The 18,532-nt window shown below is 43.3% G+C and overlaps 1 protein-coding gene across 6 annotated transcripts in view; it reads left to right on the forward strand.

Moving 5' to 3' along the window:
- Window positions 1–18,532, forward strand: part of Ctps2 (CTP synthase 2) — a 125,660-nt gene that overhangs the window by 36,973 nt on the left and 70,155 nt on the right. For all 6 annotated transcript variants that reach the window (XM_042268977.2, XM_042268980.2, XM_042268978.2 and 3 more), the window contains exons 9-13: window positions 726–858; window positions 2,903–2,991; window positions 5,336–5,430; window positions 9,545–9,607; window positions 9,697–9,740. In XM_042268977.2, the coding sequence (XP_042124911.1) occupies window positions 726–858; window positions 2,903–2,991; window positions 5,336–5,430; window positions 9,545–9,607; window positions 9,697–9,740 (424 nt within the window). The remainder of the gene's footprint in view (window positions 1–725; window positions 859–2,902; window positions 2,992–5,335; window positions 5,431–9,544; window positions 9,608–9,696; window positions 9,741–18,532) is intronic.

Here is an 18,532-nt window from a genome sequence, read left to right on the forward strand (position 1 = left end):
TTTTCTTTGATAAACTCTGAGATTTATATCTATACTTGCTTATGTAAGCCAACATTGAGGATTCTTGGGGTTTCTAAAGAAACTGTTTTTTTTTTTTGTTTTTTTTTTGTTTTTTTTGAGACAGGGTTTCTCTGTGTAGCTTTGCGCCTTTCCTGGAACTCACTTGGTAGCCCAGGCTGGCCTCGAACTCACAAAGATCCGTCTGGCTCTGCCTCCCGAGTGCTGGGATTAAAGGCATGCGCCACCACCGCCCGGCAAGAAACTGTTTTTTTTTTAATCTGTGTGTGTGTGTGTGTGTGTGTGTGTGTGTGTGCGCGCGCGCACGCATGCACACGTGCATTTGTGCTACCATATGCATGTGGGGACAGAGGACAATTTCTGGGGACTCTCTTGTCTCCACCTCCTATCTTATAGGAATGCTGGGATTACAGATGTGTATTGACATGCCTACCTTTTTACATGGTTTCTGGAGATAAGAGTTCAGGTCCTCATCCTTACGTGTCAAGTGCTTTATCCACTGAGCCATCTTCCCAGCTCTTCTTATGTTTTTGAAATCTGATGAGCAGATTTTGGCATGTTGGAGGAGAGATTTGTGTCAAGTACACTGAGCGTCTTGTCTGTCTCTAAAGCTCTGAAAAGTACCTTGGAATAAGAGCAGTGGCTGCATTGTTGCTTGTGATGTTTCATAGTGTGCATATGGACTTTGAGCTTGTTTCCCCTCTCAGGTATGAAAGACTGCAGAAAATATGCTCCATCGCCCTGGTTGGTAAATACACCAAACTCAGGGACTGCTATGCCTCTGTGTTCAAAGCACTGGAACACTCAGCCTTGGCCATCAACCACAAGTTGAATCTGATGGTGAGTCCCCAGCCTGCTCTTCTAGTTATTTCTTTATTTTATTTTTAGTTATTTGTATGTGTAGCTATTTCTATGTGTGAGTGTGTACATGTGAGTGTGTACATGTGCATGAGGGAGGCCCGAGACATTGGATCTCCCTGGAGCTGGAGATAGAGGTGGTTGTGAGCCGCTTGATATGAATGCTGGGAACCCAGCAGTACCGGGTGCTCTTAACTGCTGAACAGTCTCTCCAGACCTCTTCTAGATAGTTCTGTCACTCGAGTATTTTGTATTCTAAAGAGGCAGATTGGGCTGGGTTGTGGCTCAATGCTGGAGTGTTTACTTAGCATGATCAAGGCCCTGGGTTCCATTCCCAGCACTGCAAAACAAACAAACAAACAAACAAATAAAACAAACACAATTTACTGTTGTGTTGCTGTGAAGAAACACATGGCCATGGCAACTCTTTTTTTAATTGGGGACTTGCTTACAGTTTCAGAGGGTTAGTCCATTATCATCATGGAAGGAGCATGGCAGTAGGCAGGCAGGCTTGGTGCTGGAGAAGTAGCTGTGATCTACTTATCTTATCTACCAGTTGCAGGCAGAGAGAGGAACACTGGTTCTGGCATGGGCTTCTGAAACCTCAAAGCCCATCCCCAGTGACATGCCTCCTCCAATAAGACCACACCTCCTAATCCTTCTCAAACAGTTCCATTAACTAGGGACCAAGCTTTCGAAAATATGAGCCTATGGGGGGACATTCTCCCTCAAACCATCACAACTGAGGATGTGGCTCAGTGCTGGAGTGCTTACTTAGCATGATCAAGGCCTTAGGTTCCTTCCCCAGCACCACAAAACAAATAAACACAATTTATAAATTCCCAAAGAGGCAGATTGTGATGAAGGGCTTTGAAGTCCAAGCACTGTATGGAAAGTTGAAAAGGAGGACTGACAGGACTCAACATACAGTCCTAGCCATGTCTAAGATTTATGATAGCCAGAGAATACAAAGGAAAATCGGCAAATGGAAGAGTCTTATGGGGTGCAGTCCGGGGAAAGGCAAGTGCAAGCTTACCAGAGGCCTTTCCAACATGAAGTTGCATAGATTCAGTTGGAAGTCCCCCAGTGATGACCTGTGATAACATATGTAAAGTGCTCCTTACTAGGAAGCTCACTAGAGAGTCAGTGCCCAGGTCATTTCCTTTCCTTCTTCCTCTCTCTCTTCTATCTCTCCGTCCATCTCCCGCTCCTTCTCCCCTTACACTTTGTGGTACTAGGATTGAACCTAGGACTTTGAGCACACTAGGCAAATGTTGTATCACTAAGCTATATTCCTAGCCCTCTTTTAATTTTAGGGTTTGAGACAGAGCTTTGCTAATTTGACCATGCTGGCTTCGAATTCACTCTGTACCTTATAAGATCCTCTGGAAAGAAGGAGGCCTCACTGAACTCCTTCTAAGCTAGACTAGCCCTCAGTTATTGAATAACTGTTAGATAGCTGTGCAAGACAAATCTTGAAAGGTCTTATTAGTAAAAACCTGGAGCTAGATATTGGGGTAAAAACTGAGAGATCAGGGAAGCAGAAAGAAGCCACAGCCACATATTCTTATTGCTAGAAATCCTTAGCCAAAGAGAGGCCTACTTCCTGTATACCCATGCCTATATGCCTTTCTGTCCCTGCCTTCTTACTTTCTCTCTCTGCCCAGCTATATCACTTCTTGTCTGTCTATACAGACCTCCGGACCTCTATGGTTAGTGCTGGGATTAAAGGCATGTGCCACCACACCTGGCTCTGTTCCCAGTGTGGCCTTGAACTCACAGAGATCCGGATGGATCTCTGCCTCCCGAATGCTAGGATTAAAGGCATGTGCTGCCACTGCCTGACCTCTATGTTTAATATATTGGCTGGCTTTTTCCTCTGATCTCCAGATAAGCTTTATTAGGGTGCACAATATATTGGGGGACATAATATATCACCACATAGCTGTAGTATTTTTGAGTGTTTATTTTTCTTAAATGTTCCTTTAATCTGTTGGGTTTTTGATGTTTTTTTTTTTTTTTTTAGTACATAGACTCCCTTGATCTGGAGCCAATCACCAAAGCCGAGGACCCTGTGAAATTCCATGAAGCTTGGCAGAAGTTGTGTTTAGCTGAGTGAGTACTGTCCACATGCGGAGGACAATGTCATTGTGCTTTCTCTGTAACTATTCCACTTGTAACAGTTGCTGGCTTTTATGCATTTGGAGTAGGTAAGTCCTGGTGGCCTTTGCGGGTGGTTGTGCAGCATTCCCGCCACATTGCATTCAGGTGTACCACACGAGCTCAGGTGGCATGGGCAGCAGGAGTGGTTTTCTTTGGACAGGGTGGGGAGACTGCATTTGCAGGGAAAGAGTGCTGATTTTACCGAAAGAGGCGGTGATGACTGCTGCATATATAAAGTGAAGTACAAGCAGGACCTTTCTCTGATTTTCTTTTCCATGTGTTTACTAATTTATTTTTATTTTAATTAATTAATTGATTGCTGAATTAGGGTCTTTTTAGCCCCGACCAGCCTGGAAACTGTGTATCTTGGGATGACCTTGAACTCCTGATCCTCCTGTCTCCACCTCCTAGGTTCAGGGTTTACAGACATGCACTAACTATCATGCCTGGTTTCTGGGGCGCTGGGGATGGAATCCCAGGGCTGCGTGTTAGACGAGCACTAACAACTGAGCTGTGTCCCGAGCCCTTCCACATGTGCGGTTCTCCCCTCCCTTCTCCTTTCTTTCTGTAAGCGACTGAGAGAACCAACCTGGGGCAGCATTGGATCTTGAGGTTACCATGACTTTCCTGGTTTTTCCCTTGAACTGTTTTGTTGTTTGTTTGTTTGCTTGCTTGTTTTTTTTTTTTTTTGGTTTTTTGAGCTAGGCTTTCTCTGTGTAGCCCTGGCTATACCAGAAATTGCTATGTAGACCACGCTGGCCTCAAACCCACATAGACTGAACTGTTGTCTTTTAGTTTGAGTGTTTTCTCTAGCCATTTCACTCACTGTTACTTAATTGGCCATTGACATCATAGGCTGCTTTAACTCTTTCTGATGATGTAAGAGCGCTGAAAGTTTTGATATAGTAGTTAGAACCCAGCTGGGTGTGATGGTACATACCTGTAATCCCAACACGTGGGACCCAGAGTTCAGGTCTGGTCTTGTCTACAGAGTGAGTTTGGGGCTGCTCTGGACTTCATGAGTCCCTGTCTTGGAAATTTAACAACAACAACAACAACAAAAGGACTTTAACCCATTTTTATTTTTATTCATTTTATGTTTCTCTCTCCTTCTCCCTGTCTACCAGCCCTCAGTAGAACTCCTTTTTTTCTTTTTGTTTGTTTTGTTTTGTTTTTCAAGGCAGGATTTCTCTGTGTAGCTTTGCGCCTTTCCTGGAACTCGCTTTGTAGACCAGGCTGGCCTCAAACTCACAGAGATCCACCTGTCTCTGCCTCCCGAGTGCTGGGATTAGAGGCATGTGTCACCATTGCCTGGTAAATTCTTTTATTTTATATTCTTTTTATTTAAAATTTATTATGTACACAGAAGACGGTGCCAGATCTTGTTACAGATGGTTGTGAGCCACCATGTGGGTGCTGGGAATTGAACTCAGGACCTCTGGAAGAATAGTCGGTGCTCTTAACCTCTGAGTCATCTCTCCAACCCCTATTTTATATTCTTTTACTTACTTGTTTTTGTCTTTTGAGACAGATCTCATTTATATAGTCCAGGCTGGCCTAGAACTCTGAATCCTCCTGCCTCAGCATCTGGAGTGCTGGGATTGCAAGTATGTATTATCACACACAGTTCTCAGTGTAGTCTTTGTTTTTGGTTTTCATTTACTGGTGCAGACTCTTGCTGTTTAGCCATAGTCAACTAGCCTGGAACTTGTAGCAATCCTCCTGCTTCTACCTTCTGAATGTTGGGTTAATAGGCATGTACTACCATGATTGGCTGTCTGTATTTTTTATTGAGTGGAATTTCTCAGTTACTATACTCAGAAGCCACCAAGACCTATCAGAAAATATATATTAAAGTCAGTTATGAGAAACTGTCTGTCATAAGTCCCCATAAGGTTGAGATTCAAAGACGTTTAATTATGTAATCTATTCTGAAAACAGACCTGAGACATTCACTGGTGGTTGTGCCAGGCACTGAGTTTGAGAACATTCTATATAACCGACGAAGACGCGAGTTTTCAAAAGAAAAGTAATATGGGTTGGTGAGATGGCTTAGTAGGTAAAAGTTCCTGCTGCAAAGCCTGATAACTTGAGTTCGAATCTTGGCACCCACAAAGCAGAAGGAGAGAACCAACTGTTACAAGATGTCCTCTGACCTTCACATACTCACTGTGGCATGTACTTGCTCATATACACAGGCATACATGCTCCCTCCCACACACAGAGTATTAATTAATGAAAAGTATTTTTAAAATGGTGGATGGTCAACCTTACTTTCGTCTTGTGTTAATTTCAGTGGTATTCTTGTGCCTGGAGGCTTTGGAATCCGAGGAACACTGGGAAAACTCCAGGCAATTTCTTGGGCAAGGACAAAGAAGATTCCATTTCTGGGTAAAATTTTTGTTTATTGATCCTATGAGTTTTCATGTTTTTTTTTCAGTGCTGGGAATTGAACCTAGGGCCTTAAGGGTACATGCAAGGCAACTCTGCCATTGATATATATTGCCATCCCTTATTCAGGTTTTTGACATAAGGTAGGTGTCATACCTTAGTTGGGGTAACATATAATAAGGTTTGTTCTTGGGAAGGTGTGAACTTAGTTTTGAAAGTCAGGTACCAAATTGTTTGCTACAGGGCTTATCACACTGAATGTGGCTCCTAGCTTGCTTTTGTAAATAAAGTTTTATTGTAACATAGCCACCCAATTTGTTTTGCATATCGCTGTACAGTTGGAGAAGATCAAATGATTTGTAAAGCCTAGAATTATTACTTACAGTTTATAGCAAACCTTTGCCTCTGAGTAGCAAGAAGCTGGAAGAAGTCTGTCTCTGTATTCTTCTTACCAGTCCTCTTAGCACTTGCAGCAAAAAGCCATTCCGCAGAACTCTGTACTAACCTTTCTGTTTGAAAAAGAAGTGCTTAAGCCAAGTGTGGTGGCGCACGCCTTTAATCCCAGCACTCAGGAGGCAGAGGCAGGCGGATCTCTGAGGTTGATTGAGGCCAGCCTGGGCTACAGAGTGAGTTTTAGGACAGCCAGAGCTACACAGCTATCTTGAAAAACAAACAAACAAACAAACAAACAAACAAGCAAGCAAACAAGCAACAACAAAAAGCAAAGAAAAAGAAGTGCTTAAGTGGAAACTTTGTGTGTGTATGTGGTACTGGGGATGAAACCCAGGGCCTTGTGTATGCTAAATAAGCACTACTACCGTGCCGCATCCACAGCTCTAAGCTGAAACTTATATTCATTTTAGAGAAGATAATGCAAAAAGATCAACCAGTGCCACAGGAGCAGCTCTGTTAAAAGTTGCCTAAACCAGGTCTTCTTTTTCTTTCTTAAAAGAAATATGATCTTGCTGTCTTGTCTAGGCTGACCTTGAACTTCTTGGTTCAAGCTATCCTCCTGTCTCAGCATCTCAAATACTGAGACTACATGCATATATCACTATGCCTTCAGAGGCAGGTCTTTTGAATGCTCTTGTTTAAATAGCAAAGCCTAGTTTTTTAACAGCAAGGCCAGATGACATGGGAGCTGGATGTGCTAAAGGCAGCTCTGTGGCTGGAGATTCAGGTAGGAGGGCATGGAGGCCCAGTCTCCCACTGTGTTGCAGGGATTCTGGTGGGTTTATAAATCGAAGGGAAGGTCAGTGGAATGTTAGATGTTAGTTTTTTCTATTACCTGCTCTTTTTCTGGATACCCCAGACTCTTGAGACTCCTTTTCCAAAGAAAAACCAGGACACTTGCTTTGTTTTATCCTGACCTAAGCTCATTTGGGCCATTGTTACTTTTTGCTTTTTAAGAAGGGGTGTTCAGGCGGGGGAAATGGCACAGTGGGCAGCAAACATCCTGGTTTGATCCCCAACACCCATTAAAAGCTAGGTATGACTGTACATGCATATAACCTTAACACTGTGTGTTGGGGGATAGGGAGACAGGAGGGTTGCTGGGGCTTGCTGGCCAGCTAGCCTAGATGAATTGGCAAGCTCCAGGTTCATTGAGAAACCCTGTATCAAGGGAGTAAGATAGAGATCGATAATGCAGGGCACCTGACTTACTCCCATGGCCTCTGAACTTGGGTATGTGTGCACTATCAACCCACTTGTGCATATATGTCATGTACACACACAAATGAAGAAAGGGCATGTGTCTTAGTTACTTTTCCATTGCTGTGATAAAACACCATGACCAAGCAATTTATAGTAGAAAGAAGGAAGGGTTTATTTGGGGCTTAAAGTTCCAGAGGGGGAGAGGAGTCCACGACCATCCTGGTGGGGAGCATGGTAGCAGGTAGGCAGGCATGGCACTGGAGCAGCAGCTGAGAGCTCGTAATTTTGATCTGTAAGCAGGAAGCAGAGAGAGCTACTCAAAATGGCAAGTCTTGAACCTCAGAGCCTGCCCGAAGTAACTTTTCTTCCAACAAGGCCACACTTCCTAGTCACTCCCCAGACAGCCTCCAACTGGAGACCAAATATTCAGACTTATGAGCCTATGGAGGCCGTTCTCATTCAAACGATCACAAGATGTTTTCATACAGGGTGTTTTATGTAGCTCGGGCTGGCCTTAAAGTTGCTATATAGCCAAGGTGACCTTGAACTCTTGATCCTCCTGTCTTCACTTCCCTAGTGCTGGGATTATAGATAGGCACCAGCGTATGCTACAGTGGGGAATGGAACCTGGAGTTTGGAGCGTGGTAGGCAAGCAATCAACTGAGCTACAGCTCTGCCCTTCATGGTTTGGTTTTTTTTTTTTTTAAATCTCTCTCTAAACTCAGTTTCCACCTAAACTTGGTGAAAGCTCCTGATGTGATTTTTCATTGTGCAGATGTTTGCAAGTTGTTCTCATGTCCCCTCGCCATGTGTGCCCTTTATTCCTGTCTTTATTTTGTGCAGTTAAAGGCATGTAAGTTTAATAAAGACAAAATGACCAGTAAGTACCCTGTTTGTATGTCTGTGCACCACATGGGTGCCCGGTGGTCTTTGAGCTCCGAAGAAGGCATGGGTACTGGAAACCGAAACTGGCTCTTCTGCAAGAATAACAAGTGTTCTCTCTCTCTGTTTTAGTTTTTGGAGACAGGGTTTTTTTGTGCTGCTGAGCCATTTCTCCAGCCTCAGGTGCTCTGTTTTATACAGTACATGTTATATCTGGTCTGTCAATATATAAAAAACTATATAAAATGGCCAGCGAAATCTTTTCACATTTCTACTGTTTTAATCTATTTTTCAAGCTTTTGTACATGTATATAGTGTATGTTGAATATATTTTCTCTCATATCCCTATACTCAAGTGAGCCTTGAACTTGTTGTGTAGCCGAGGCTGGCTTTGAACTCCCAATCCTCTTGCCTATACCTCCCATGTGCTAGGATTACAGATATGCATCTCTGCTTCACAACATCATGTCTCTTAATGCCCTAACCATATGGAACTTTCTGAAGTTCCTTGAGTACTCAGCCATTTCCTGCTTATCCCTTTAATCCTGGCATGCTGTTGCATTGATGGCTTCTCCCCTTGCATCTCCTGGATCACATGTATATGTCTGTAGCAGCATCTGGAATGCTCCTTGCTGTCTGTTTATAGGAGGGAGTTGGGCTGCAGTGAGTGTGGAGATAGATTCAAAAGCATCTGTATGGCAACAGGCCTGCAGTGACCCAGGCTTTATCTTCCACTCATCTTTTTTTTTTTAAGATTTATTATTATTTTAGGTGCCTTGGTATTTTGCTTGTATGTGTGTCTGTCTGTGTACCACATGCATGCAGTGTCCTTGGAGACCAGAAGAGGGCTTTGGATCTTCTGGAACTGGAATTACAGACATTTTTGAGCTGCCATATGGTGTTGAGAACCTGGGCCCTCCGCAAGAGGACCAAGTGCTCCTAACTTCCGAGCCACCTCTCCAATCCACTTCTGCCTTTTTTGATCACCTGCTCAGCTTCATTTTGTGTCTCCTTGCCTGCTTTCTGCCATGCACCTGCCCATAGCACCCGTGTCAGCTCCTGCTGCTCCTTTTCTCCCTGAGATTAGCAGCCCCAGCTCCTTAGGAGGCCATCGTCAGACTGACCAACCTCAGGATGCCCTGTGGACAAGGCCGTATCTTGGTTGTGAATGCATGAGAAGCAGGAATGTGAAATCTCAGCCCAAGGAGACTTCCTCTTGAGTTGGGGTGTGGTGAGCCATGCTCTGAAAGACTCAAGGTCTTTGAAACAGCTCTGCAGCCCACATCGGTGCCTTGCTTCAAGAGCAGCTGTGGCTGATGGCATACTTGTCTTCTGGGAGCTTGTCGCTTGCTCATCTGCCTTCCAGTTGCTTCTTGCTCACCTCTGGACCTTAGGTTGCTCCTTTAGTTTTAACCTCTATCATTCACTGCTCTCCCAGGAACTATTCTGGGTGCTAGGGGGATCACAGGGAACAAAACAGGAAGTCTTCCTCTCTTGAGGTCCGCATTCTAAGAGACTTCAGGAAACAATTGAATGTCTCTAGATACAAAACGTGCTCATGTGCTTCTCCTAATAGGAATTTGCCTTGGGATGCAACTGGCTGTGATTGAATTTGCAAGAAACTGCCTGGGCTTGAAAGGTAAGTCCCAGATTTACCAAGAACCTTTTATTTCAATCAAGAACATGTGTCAGCAATGTTGGTAAATCACGAAATGTCTTTGTCTTTAGATGCTAATTCTACAGAATTTGAGCCAAACACTCCGGTTCCATTGGTAAGTGGCTTGTTGATCTTTCTGGGTCCAGTCATTGTCATTTGGTTTCAATTCTTGCCTAGATCCCTAAGGGGTAATTACTGTTTTTTCCTAACAGTGCCAGAACCTTAAGAATTACATATGAATTTATTATTTCCTATTATTTTTGCTTCAGACTACTTTGTTCTCACTAGTCTATCTTGCTAGCTGTGTCTTGAAGAAACACAGCTCTGCCTGACTTGTCTTTGCAGCAGCTTTCAAGCTTAATGTTTAGGAAAGGATTAAATTGACTGTGACAACAATTTATAACGGCTAATATAAATAAATGAGCTGTCCCTTCTCTAGTCTTGTCCCCAGTCTGCCTATTTTCCATGTTGGTGGCCATCTATCCTTCTAAAACAAATGTGACAACCACTGTACTGCTGGGCCTCACCTGCCAGTTCCGTTTCCCTCAAGATACTCAGTCATGGGGCTCGAGAGATGGCCCAGTGGCTAAGAGTGCTTGCAACTCTTCCAGAGGACCCGTTTGGTTCCCAGCACCCACAGTAGGCAGCTCATAGCCCCCCTTAAGTCCAGTTCTAGGGACCTGACACTGTCCTCTTGCCTTTGTCTGCATCCATGGATGTGTGCACACACATAAAGAAGAAATGGTTGGATTTTTGTTTCTTTGAGACAGGGTCTCATTATGTAGTTCTGTCTGTCCTTGAACTTAGAGATGCACCTGCCTCTGTCTTTCAAGTGCTGGGATTAAAGACAGGTGCCACCATGCCTGACTATAAATGTTTAAAAAAATCAGGATCATTTGCCAAGCCTGAAGGCGCTCACATTTCATCACATGCTGCTTCATTTCATCACATGCTGCTTCGTTCATCTGTCCCATGTCATTTCAATTCCTCCCACACTCAGGGGTTCCAGTTTGGACGATGTGAAGTAGTTTTCAGTTTTTCCATGGAGAGTCCCTATACCTTAGATGTCCCTCTTGTGGTCTTCCGTCTTCTCCCTAGATCCCCAACAAAACAAATGAAGAATTGAACCAATCATTCTAGGAAGGCTTTATTTCTGTGCCTTCGATTGCTTGCCACACTCATTAGCAAATCTTGCCTTTCATGCTTGTCATTGGCCTTTGGCTTGCCTGGCCATCAGTTGCCTGTCTGTGTATATCCAGCTACATCCTTGCTGCCAAGCATCCCTCTCTAATAATCAGGGGCCTTCATACAGTGGTTATACTCTCCTTGGTTGGTTTTTACTTTTACTTATTTGTGTGTGTGTGTGTGTGTGTGTGTGTGTGTGTGTGTGTGTGTGTATGTGAGAGAGAGAGAGAGAGAGAGAGAGAGAGAGAGAGAGAGAGAGAGAGAGAGAGAGAGACTGTTTGCAGTTATTGGTTTTCTTCTGCTGCTGTGTGTTCTGGGGAACGAACTCAGGTTGTTAGGCTTGTGTGGCAGGCTTACCTAGAACTCACTGTGTAGCCCAGGCTGGCCCCAAACTTAGCAATCCTCTAACCCTAGTCTCTCAAGTATTGGGGTCACAGGTAGTAACTGCCATGCCTAGTTCTCTCTGTGTTTTTTAAAGAATTTTATATTTATTTTGTGTGTATGTGTGTGTGCTCTAGAGCACATATGTGTGGATTCATGTGCCACAGCATGTATGTGGAGGTCAGAGGACAACTTGCAGGAGTTGGTTCTTCTGTGCAGATACTAGGGATCAAACTCAGGTTGTGAAGCTTGGGGCTGGTGCCTTTTTGTCGGTCCTTATGTTATGAACATCCTAGAGATTTTAATGAGACATTAGAAGTGTCTCATTCAATGCGCTTTAGTATTTCACAGATCTATGCCACTTATCCTGGCAATCTATTTTGGATCACTTCACTTCTTAAAAAAGAGATTTCAAGGCTTGGGATGTAGTTTAGTTGGTAGAGTGTTTGTTCAGTGTACATAAACCCCGAGTTCCATCCCCAGCACGGCATAACTGGGGCATGTATATTGTCACATGTGAGGTGCTAGATGTCACTAGCCCTGTCCTCAATTATGACACTAAAATTTTCTCCAGATATTACCAAATGGTGGGAGGGCAGAGGTAGAGCTGTCTCCATTAAGAACCATTGGGCTGGAGAGATGGCTCAGTGGTTAAGAGCACCGACTGCTCTCCCAGAGGTCCTGAGTTCAATTCCCAGCAACCACATGGTAGCTCACAACCACCTGTAATGAGATCTGGTGCCCACTTCTGGCCTGCAGGGACACATGCAGGCAGAGCACTGTATACATGATAAATAAATAAATCTTTAAAAAAAAAAAGAAAAAGAAAGAATCATTGACTTTGGGCTCGAATGATGGCTCAGCAATTAAGAATGTGTACTGCAGATTGGGCATGGTGGGACATGCCTTTAATCCTAGCACTTGGAGGCTAAGGCAGGTGGTCCCTGTGAGTTGAGGCTAGCCTGGTCTACATAGTGAGTTCCAGAACAAGCAAGAACTACATAGAGATACCCTGTTTTAAAAAATGTGTACTGCTCTTGCAGAGGACCTGAGTTTTCTCAGCACTCCCAGTAGGCAGCTCACAGCTGCCTGTAACTCCAGCTCCAGGGTATCCAGTGCCTCTGACCTGCACCTATGTGCATCCCTACACACAGATGCATAATTAAAAATAAAATAGTCATTGGCTTAGAGAAATCTAGTTCTATTCCTAGTTCCTTATACTGGTTCCTTTTCTCATCTCTGTGACATAATTAATACCCCACCCTAACAGCTTAAGGGAAGAGTGTGTGTTTGTTTTTTAAAATTGAGATGGGCTCTCATGGAACCCTATGATGACCTTGGACTTCTGATTCCTTGGCTGTTACCTCCCAAGTTCTGGGATTCCAGGTAGGTACCATCAGCTTTGGTTTATGTAGTGTTGGGGGTGGACCCCCAGGGCTTTGTGAATGCTAGGGAAGCACGCAAGCAGCTTAGCTACCTCCTGAGCCTTGGATGGTTTAATTTGCCTCACAGTTTGAGGAGCTATAACCCATCAGGATGGAGGAGGCACGGCCGTGAGACTGGCTCCCGTCCGTGTTGGTGGGAGGGAGCATGAGGTGGGTTGTTTCACGCTGTAGGCAGACACCAAGTGCACAGCAAAGCTGGTCTATTAACTCTCATCCCATACTATCTGCCAAGTAGGCCCCTCGTCCAAAAGGTTCCTTGCTGTCCCTAAACAGCGCTACAGCTGGGGGGCAAGTGTTCAAATACAGGAACCTGTGAGGGTGCATTCCATACTTGCACCATGACATTCCTCTACTTCTCCTCTACCTTCCTGTATAGCAACTATTTGTTCTTTTGTTCTTGGTTCATTCCATTTAAAAAATGAAATTTTATTTGAGTGCATGTGTGTGTGTATGTCTGGACACATGTGCCACAGTTTGCCTGTCATGGTGGAGACCACTTTTATGGGACTCGGCTCTCTCCTTCTACCATATAGGTCTTATAGAGGTCTTGGGGGTAGAACTCTGATCATTAGCTTGGTGACAAGCATCCTTATCTACTGGGCCATCTTCTTTATTTTCAGTTTTTAGAGACAGAGTTTCTCTGTGTAACCCTGGCTGTCCTGTTCTGGAACTCGCTTTGCAAATCAGGCTGGCCTCGAACTCACAGAGATCCACCTGCCTCTGCCTCCCGAGTGCTGGGATTAAAGGCGTGTGCCACCACTGCCTGGCTGTCCATTGGGCGATCTTGTTAGCCCCATTTTTGCATTTTAAAAAAAATATAAATAGGGGCTGGACACATGACTCAGCAGTTAAGAGGATCTGTTCTTGCAGAGGACCTGGGTTCAGGTCCCAGCACTCACATGGCAGCTCACAATCATGTATAACTGTAGTTCCAGGGTATTTGACGCTCTCTTCTGGCCTCCATGGGCACCGCATGAACACGGCACACTTACAAACATACAGACAAAACACTTATACATGTAAATAAAAATAAATCTTGAAATTAATTAAAAATAAAAACAAATGTGTATGTCCATCTGTGACTTCTCCCCTTTTTAGATACATCATAGCATATTCTTCTCATTTTTTTCTGACTTGCTTTTTTTCACTTGGCATTATATGCTGGAGATCACCCCATGGAAGGGTATAGAAATATTCATGCCTTTTTATAGCTTTCAATTCAAACCATAATGAACCGTCACTTCCCAGCCAGATGGTACTTTTAAACCTGATGCTCAGAAGGCCTCATATCAGCAAAGAGTTCCTTAGGAGGCTTTAATAGAAATGTATTTCCTGAGTAATAGCTGCAGTGGCTCTGCCAGGAAAATGATGGGTTTTCTTCTTCAGGAGATACGTTGGGACAGGAAGGGATTTTACCAGTAGGTGCCGCTATTAGACAGCTTTGTCGAGGGTAAGTCTTGGCTGACTACTCTTAGCTCGGTATGTGTGCACAAAGAAAAATTGATGCACAGGATAAAAAAGTTAAATCTATAGAAAAGCTTATCATAAAAGGACTTCATTTACCTTATTTTGTGTTATTTTTCTTCTACAGAAGCAACTACATTCATTTTTTTTTGCTGTTGTTATTAATTCAGGGACGCGTGAGTGCGTGCATGCTTGTGTGCGTGTGCGTGTGTGTGTGTGTGCGTGTGTGTGTGTGTGTGTGTGTGTGTGTGTGTGTGTGTGTGCATGCACCTGTCCATATGCATGGATGGATATATAAACTTTTTGGGGTAGGCAGTGCAATGAATGGGAACGCAAGGCACCATGTGTTCTAGCTAAGTAAGTGTCCTACTACTGGGCCACACCCACAGCCACTCTAGCTAGCATGCTGAAGACATTGTTCCCACCTTACCCTGATCACATATCATTGTGTAAGGACCTTTTACAACTTGTCTAGCTGTGTGCACTATGGGCCTGACAGTATTTATTGCATTTATGCTATTGTGCTTATAGTATTGTATTTAGGTTGTACTCTTTATTTTGTTAACCTTAAATCACTCTACATTTTGACCTCCATGTGCAAATATGTTCTGTACCCACACACAAGCACATCTGTGGGATGAATCCATAGAAGGGAATTGCTAAGTCAGAGGATGTGTGCATTTTACATTTCAATGGCTCCTATACACATAAGAGAGATGAAAACAATAAAACCTAATTGCTATTGAATGTCTTTATGTGCTGAGATCACTTTGCTGGAGAAAAATAGCCTTAAGAGCCAGCAGTTGTGCTGATGGCTGAAAGTCTTATTAAAGAAAAAGACTAAGGGGAATGGAATCACAAGGCAGCCAACACCACAATGCCTGAGGAGTGACTTTACTTGGGCGGATAGCAATTACTTAGTGGGCATAGTCATTCCTTCTCTTTTAGCTAAAGAAAGTAAACATGTTGGAAACCAGGAGATTCTTTTAGGATATGTCTGCTGCTAAAATCTGTTTTATTTTATTGGTTGTCATGACCCCCACCCTTTTTGGCATGCAAGATAAGTGTTATGGTTGCTTATAAAATCATTGGAGACACTGTTATTCAGAATAGACTTTTAACAGGCACACATAAAAGGAGAAATAGATTTTTTTCCCAAGGGCTACAGTAGGTGCTAAGTCCAAGAGTACCCAGGAGAGAGAGCAAAAATTTGTTATATTGGGGTTGGGGATTTAGCTCAGTGGTAGAGCGCTTGCCTAGTAAGCGCAAGGCCCTGGTTCGGTCCTCAGCTCTGAAAAAAAATTGTTATATTATGCCATTTCTTTGATTTAGTCACAAGACCTAATAGAACACGTTGGAGCATTGTAGAATACTTCTGGATCTGCAGCAACTCTGGTCTTTTTTCTGCTTTAACGTTGTCTCAGCTGCTTTTAGAGGAGGCTTATCAGGCACCTAGATAGCTGTCTTACGTTCTAACTCTGTATCAGTCTAAGGGACTAGGTGTTAGACAGCTCTCTGGTAGGCGGACAGACAGGCTTTAGGTAGATTAATGTACTTTTCACTTCAACATTTAAGATGGCTGACTTCCCGAGTCTTCTCTCTTCTAGACAAAGACTTGGTAGGCTTTTTTTTGGTGGAACTCCCAAATCTCCTGGGAGAGGTTGGGGGCTTATGTAGTGGGAACAAGTCAGCTTTTTTTTTTCTTTGTCTGGATTACCCAATCCTCTACAATAGCCCAAACCAGCCATTTCTGAGAAAGGGAACCCCAAATATAAAAGTTTCAGCTCTCCAATCAAACTCAGATTGTGGATTCCCGATCCCCTCTCCCATTGGACACTCTGCTTTTCCTTCTTTTTTAGTTAAGTCAGTGGAGAAAAAGAATCTGTTCCTGCCATAATGGTATCACTTGAAATTATGCCTATAATTCCAGCACTGAGAAAGCAGAGGCAGGAGGATAGTGAGTTTGAGGCCAGCCTGGGCTGTAGAGTGTGTTCTAGGCTATCCTCAATCATATAGTGAGACCTTGCCTCAAAACAAAACAAAAACAAACAAATAAAACCAAAATAAGCAGGGAGATGGTTTAGCAGGTAAAAGCACTTACCACCAAGTGTAATAATCTAAGTTTGATTCCCAGAACCCACATGGTGAGAGGAGAGAACAGACTCTTGGAAGGTGTTCTTTGACTTCCATACATGTGCAGTGGCACTTGCACACACACAAAATATGTAAAATATAACAAAACATTATTAAAAAAACAAATGAAAATGAATTTGTTGTTGGTTGTTTTTTTCTACTCTTTTGGGGGGCTCACCACCCAGCTCCCAAATAAATCACACACAGAGGCCTATTCTTACTTACAAATGCCCGGCCTTAGCTTGGCTTGTTTCTTGCCAGCTTTTCTTAAATTATCCTGTCTTTGGCCTTGGGGCTTTTATCTTCCTCTATTCCTGTATACCTTTTCTTTCCTTGTCACTCTGTGTCTGGCTGTGTAGTTGGGTGGATGGGTGGGTGGGTGGCTGGCCCCTGAAATCCTCCTCTTTGCTCTCTTGTTCCTTCTCCTCCTCCTCCAAGATTTCTCCTTCTAATAATTCTCTCTGCCTGCCAGCCCTGCCTATCCTTTCTCCCTCCTGCCTCATTATTGGCCATTCAGTTCTTTATTAGCCCATCAGGTGTTTTAGACAGGCACAGTAACACAGCTTCACAGAGTTAAACAAATACAACATAAACAAAAGTAACATACCTTAAAATAATATTCCCCAACATGAATTCATGTAAAATATAACACCATAAAAACAGAATGCATGTGCTGCCTTCAAAACGTACATGGACACTCAGATGGTGGTATTGGTAAGAGAAAGAGGAAAGGGGCTAGAGAGATTGTTTAGCAGTTAAGAGTGCTTCCTGCTCTTCTAGAGGACCCAGATTTTGTGTCTACCACCCAAATCAGGCACCTCGCAATTCCCTGTTAACTCTAGCTCCAGGAGATCCAACTTCATTTTCTACTCTCCTTGGGCACCTGCACATGGAATAGACACAGATGCATAGACATACACATTTTCAAAAAATGAAAAATGGGAGATTAGATTTTTTCCTTTAAGTTATTTCATTATTTTACATGAATGAGTGTCTTGCTTTCATGTATGTTTGTATATAATGTGTATGCCTGGTGCCTTGGGAGGCTAGAAGATGGTATTGGACTCCTTGAAACTGGAGTTACAGATAATTGTGAGCAGCCATGTGGGTGCTGGGAACTGAATCTGGGTCCACCTGCTTTTAACTGCTGAACCACCTCTCCAGCCCCATGTTAGAATTCTACTACTGAACCACTCATGGGATGGCTAGAAGTGTTTTAGCAAGGTGCAAATGGACATCTGAGATTGTAGCATTTGATAATATTCTGATTGGATTTCTTTATTATTCTTATGCCTTTGTTTATCCCTTTTTGATGTAGGAAGTTTCAGAGTTAAGGTCAATTTGACATCTGATTTGTGAAATAGTTACAATTAAAAGATGATTCCTGTTGGAGGGTAATTTATGTTGCCTTTAGTTGAAGCCCTATTTGAAATATTTCCTTTGGCTTATTTTCAATGACTTTATATGCTATGCAAATTAAGAGATTGTTAAAAAACAAAAACAAAACTCAAACCAGCCAAATCACAAGAAATCCCCCAAAAGACCATATATCTCTGTAATCCTAGCACTTAGGAAGTGGAGACAGGAGGATCAGGAGTTTGAGGCCAGCTTGAGCTATATGAGACTGTCTCACACAAACAAGTAAACAGATACCCAGACAATCCACTCCAGAGTAACCGTTTAGGCAACTTATATTACTTGGACATGTGATTTACTTTTAGAACATTGAAGATTTTCTACTTGACAAAAAATATAGAAGGCCTTTGAGAGTTAGTTTGTGTTTGAAATCATTTTTCCCAGAAAGGCAGTAATAAGGAATATAGCTATGACAGGGGAAGAATGATTGTGTGTGTGTGTGTGTGTGTGTGTGTGTGTGTGTGTGTGTGTGTGTGTGTGTACTGCCTATGTGCAAGCACATGGTGGCCAGAGGAAGATGTTGAGTGTTTGCTCTACCACTCTGTACCCTATTCTCTTGAGACAAGGTGTCTCACTGAATCTGGAGCTAGACTGGTGGCCAGGAAGTCTCAGCGATCTGTCTGTCTTTATCCACACAATGCTGTGGTTACAGGCACAAGTGTGGTGGCCCCTAGCTTTTCACATGGCTGCTGGGCAGTTGAACTTAGGTCCTCATGCTTGTGGAACAAGTACTGTTACCTATTGAACCATCTCTTCCACTCCATCTTGTTTTTAAAGGTTTGTTTATTTTTAATTACTTTTGTATATGTGTGCATCTCCGTGTGTGTATGCCACATGTGTAGAGCAGAAGAGGGCATGGGTCCCTTAGAGCTGGAGTGAGTGA

Source organism: Peromyscus maniculatus, chromosome X (assembly GCF_049852395.1).
Source record: "Peromyscus maniculatus bairdii isolate BWxNUB_F1_BW_parent chromosome X, HU_Pman_BW_mat_3.1, whole genome shotgun sequence".
Taxonomy (NCBI): Eukaryota; Metazoa; Chordata; class Mammalia; order Rodentia; family Cricetidae; genus Peromyscus; species Peromyscus maniculatus.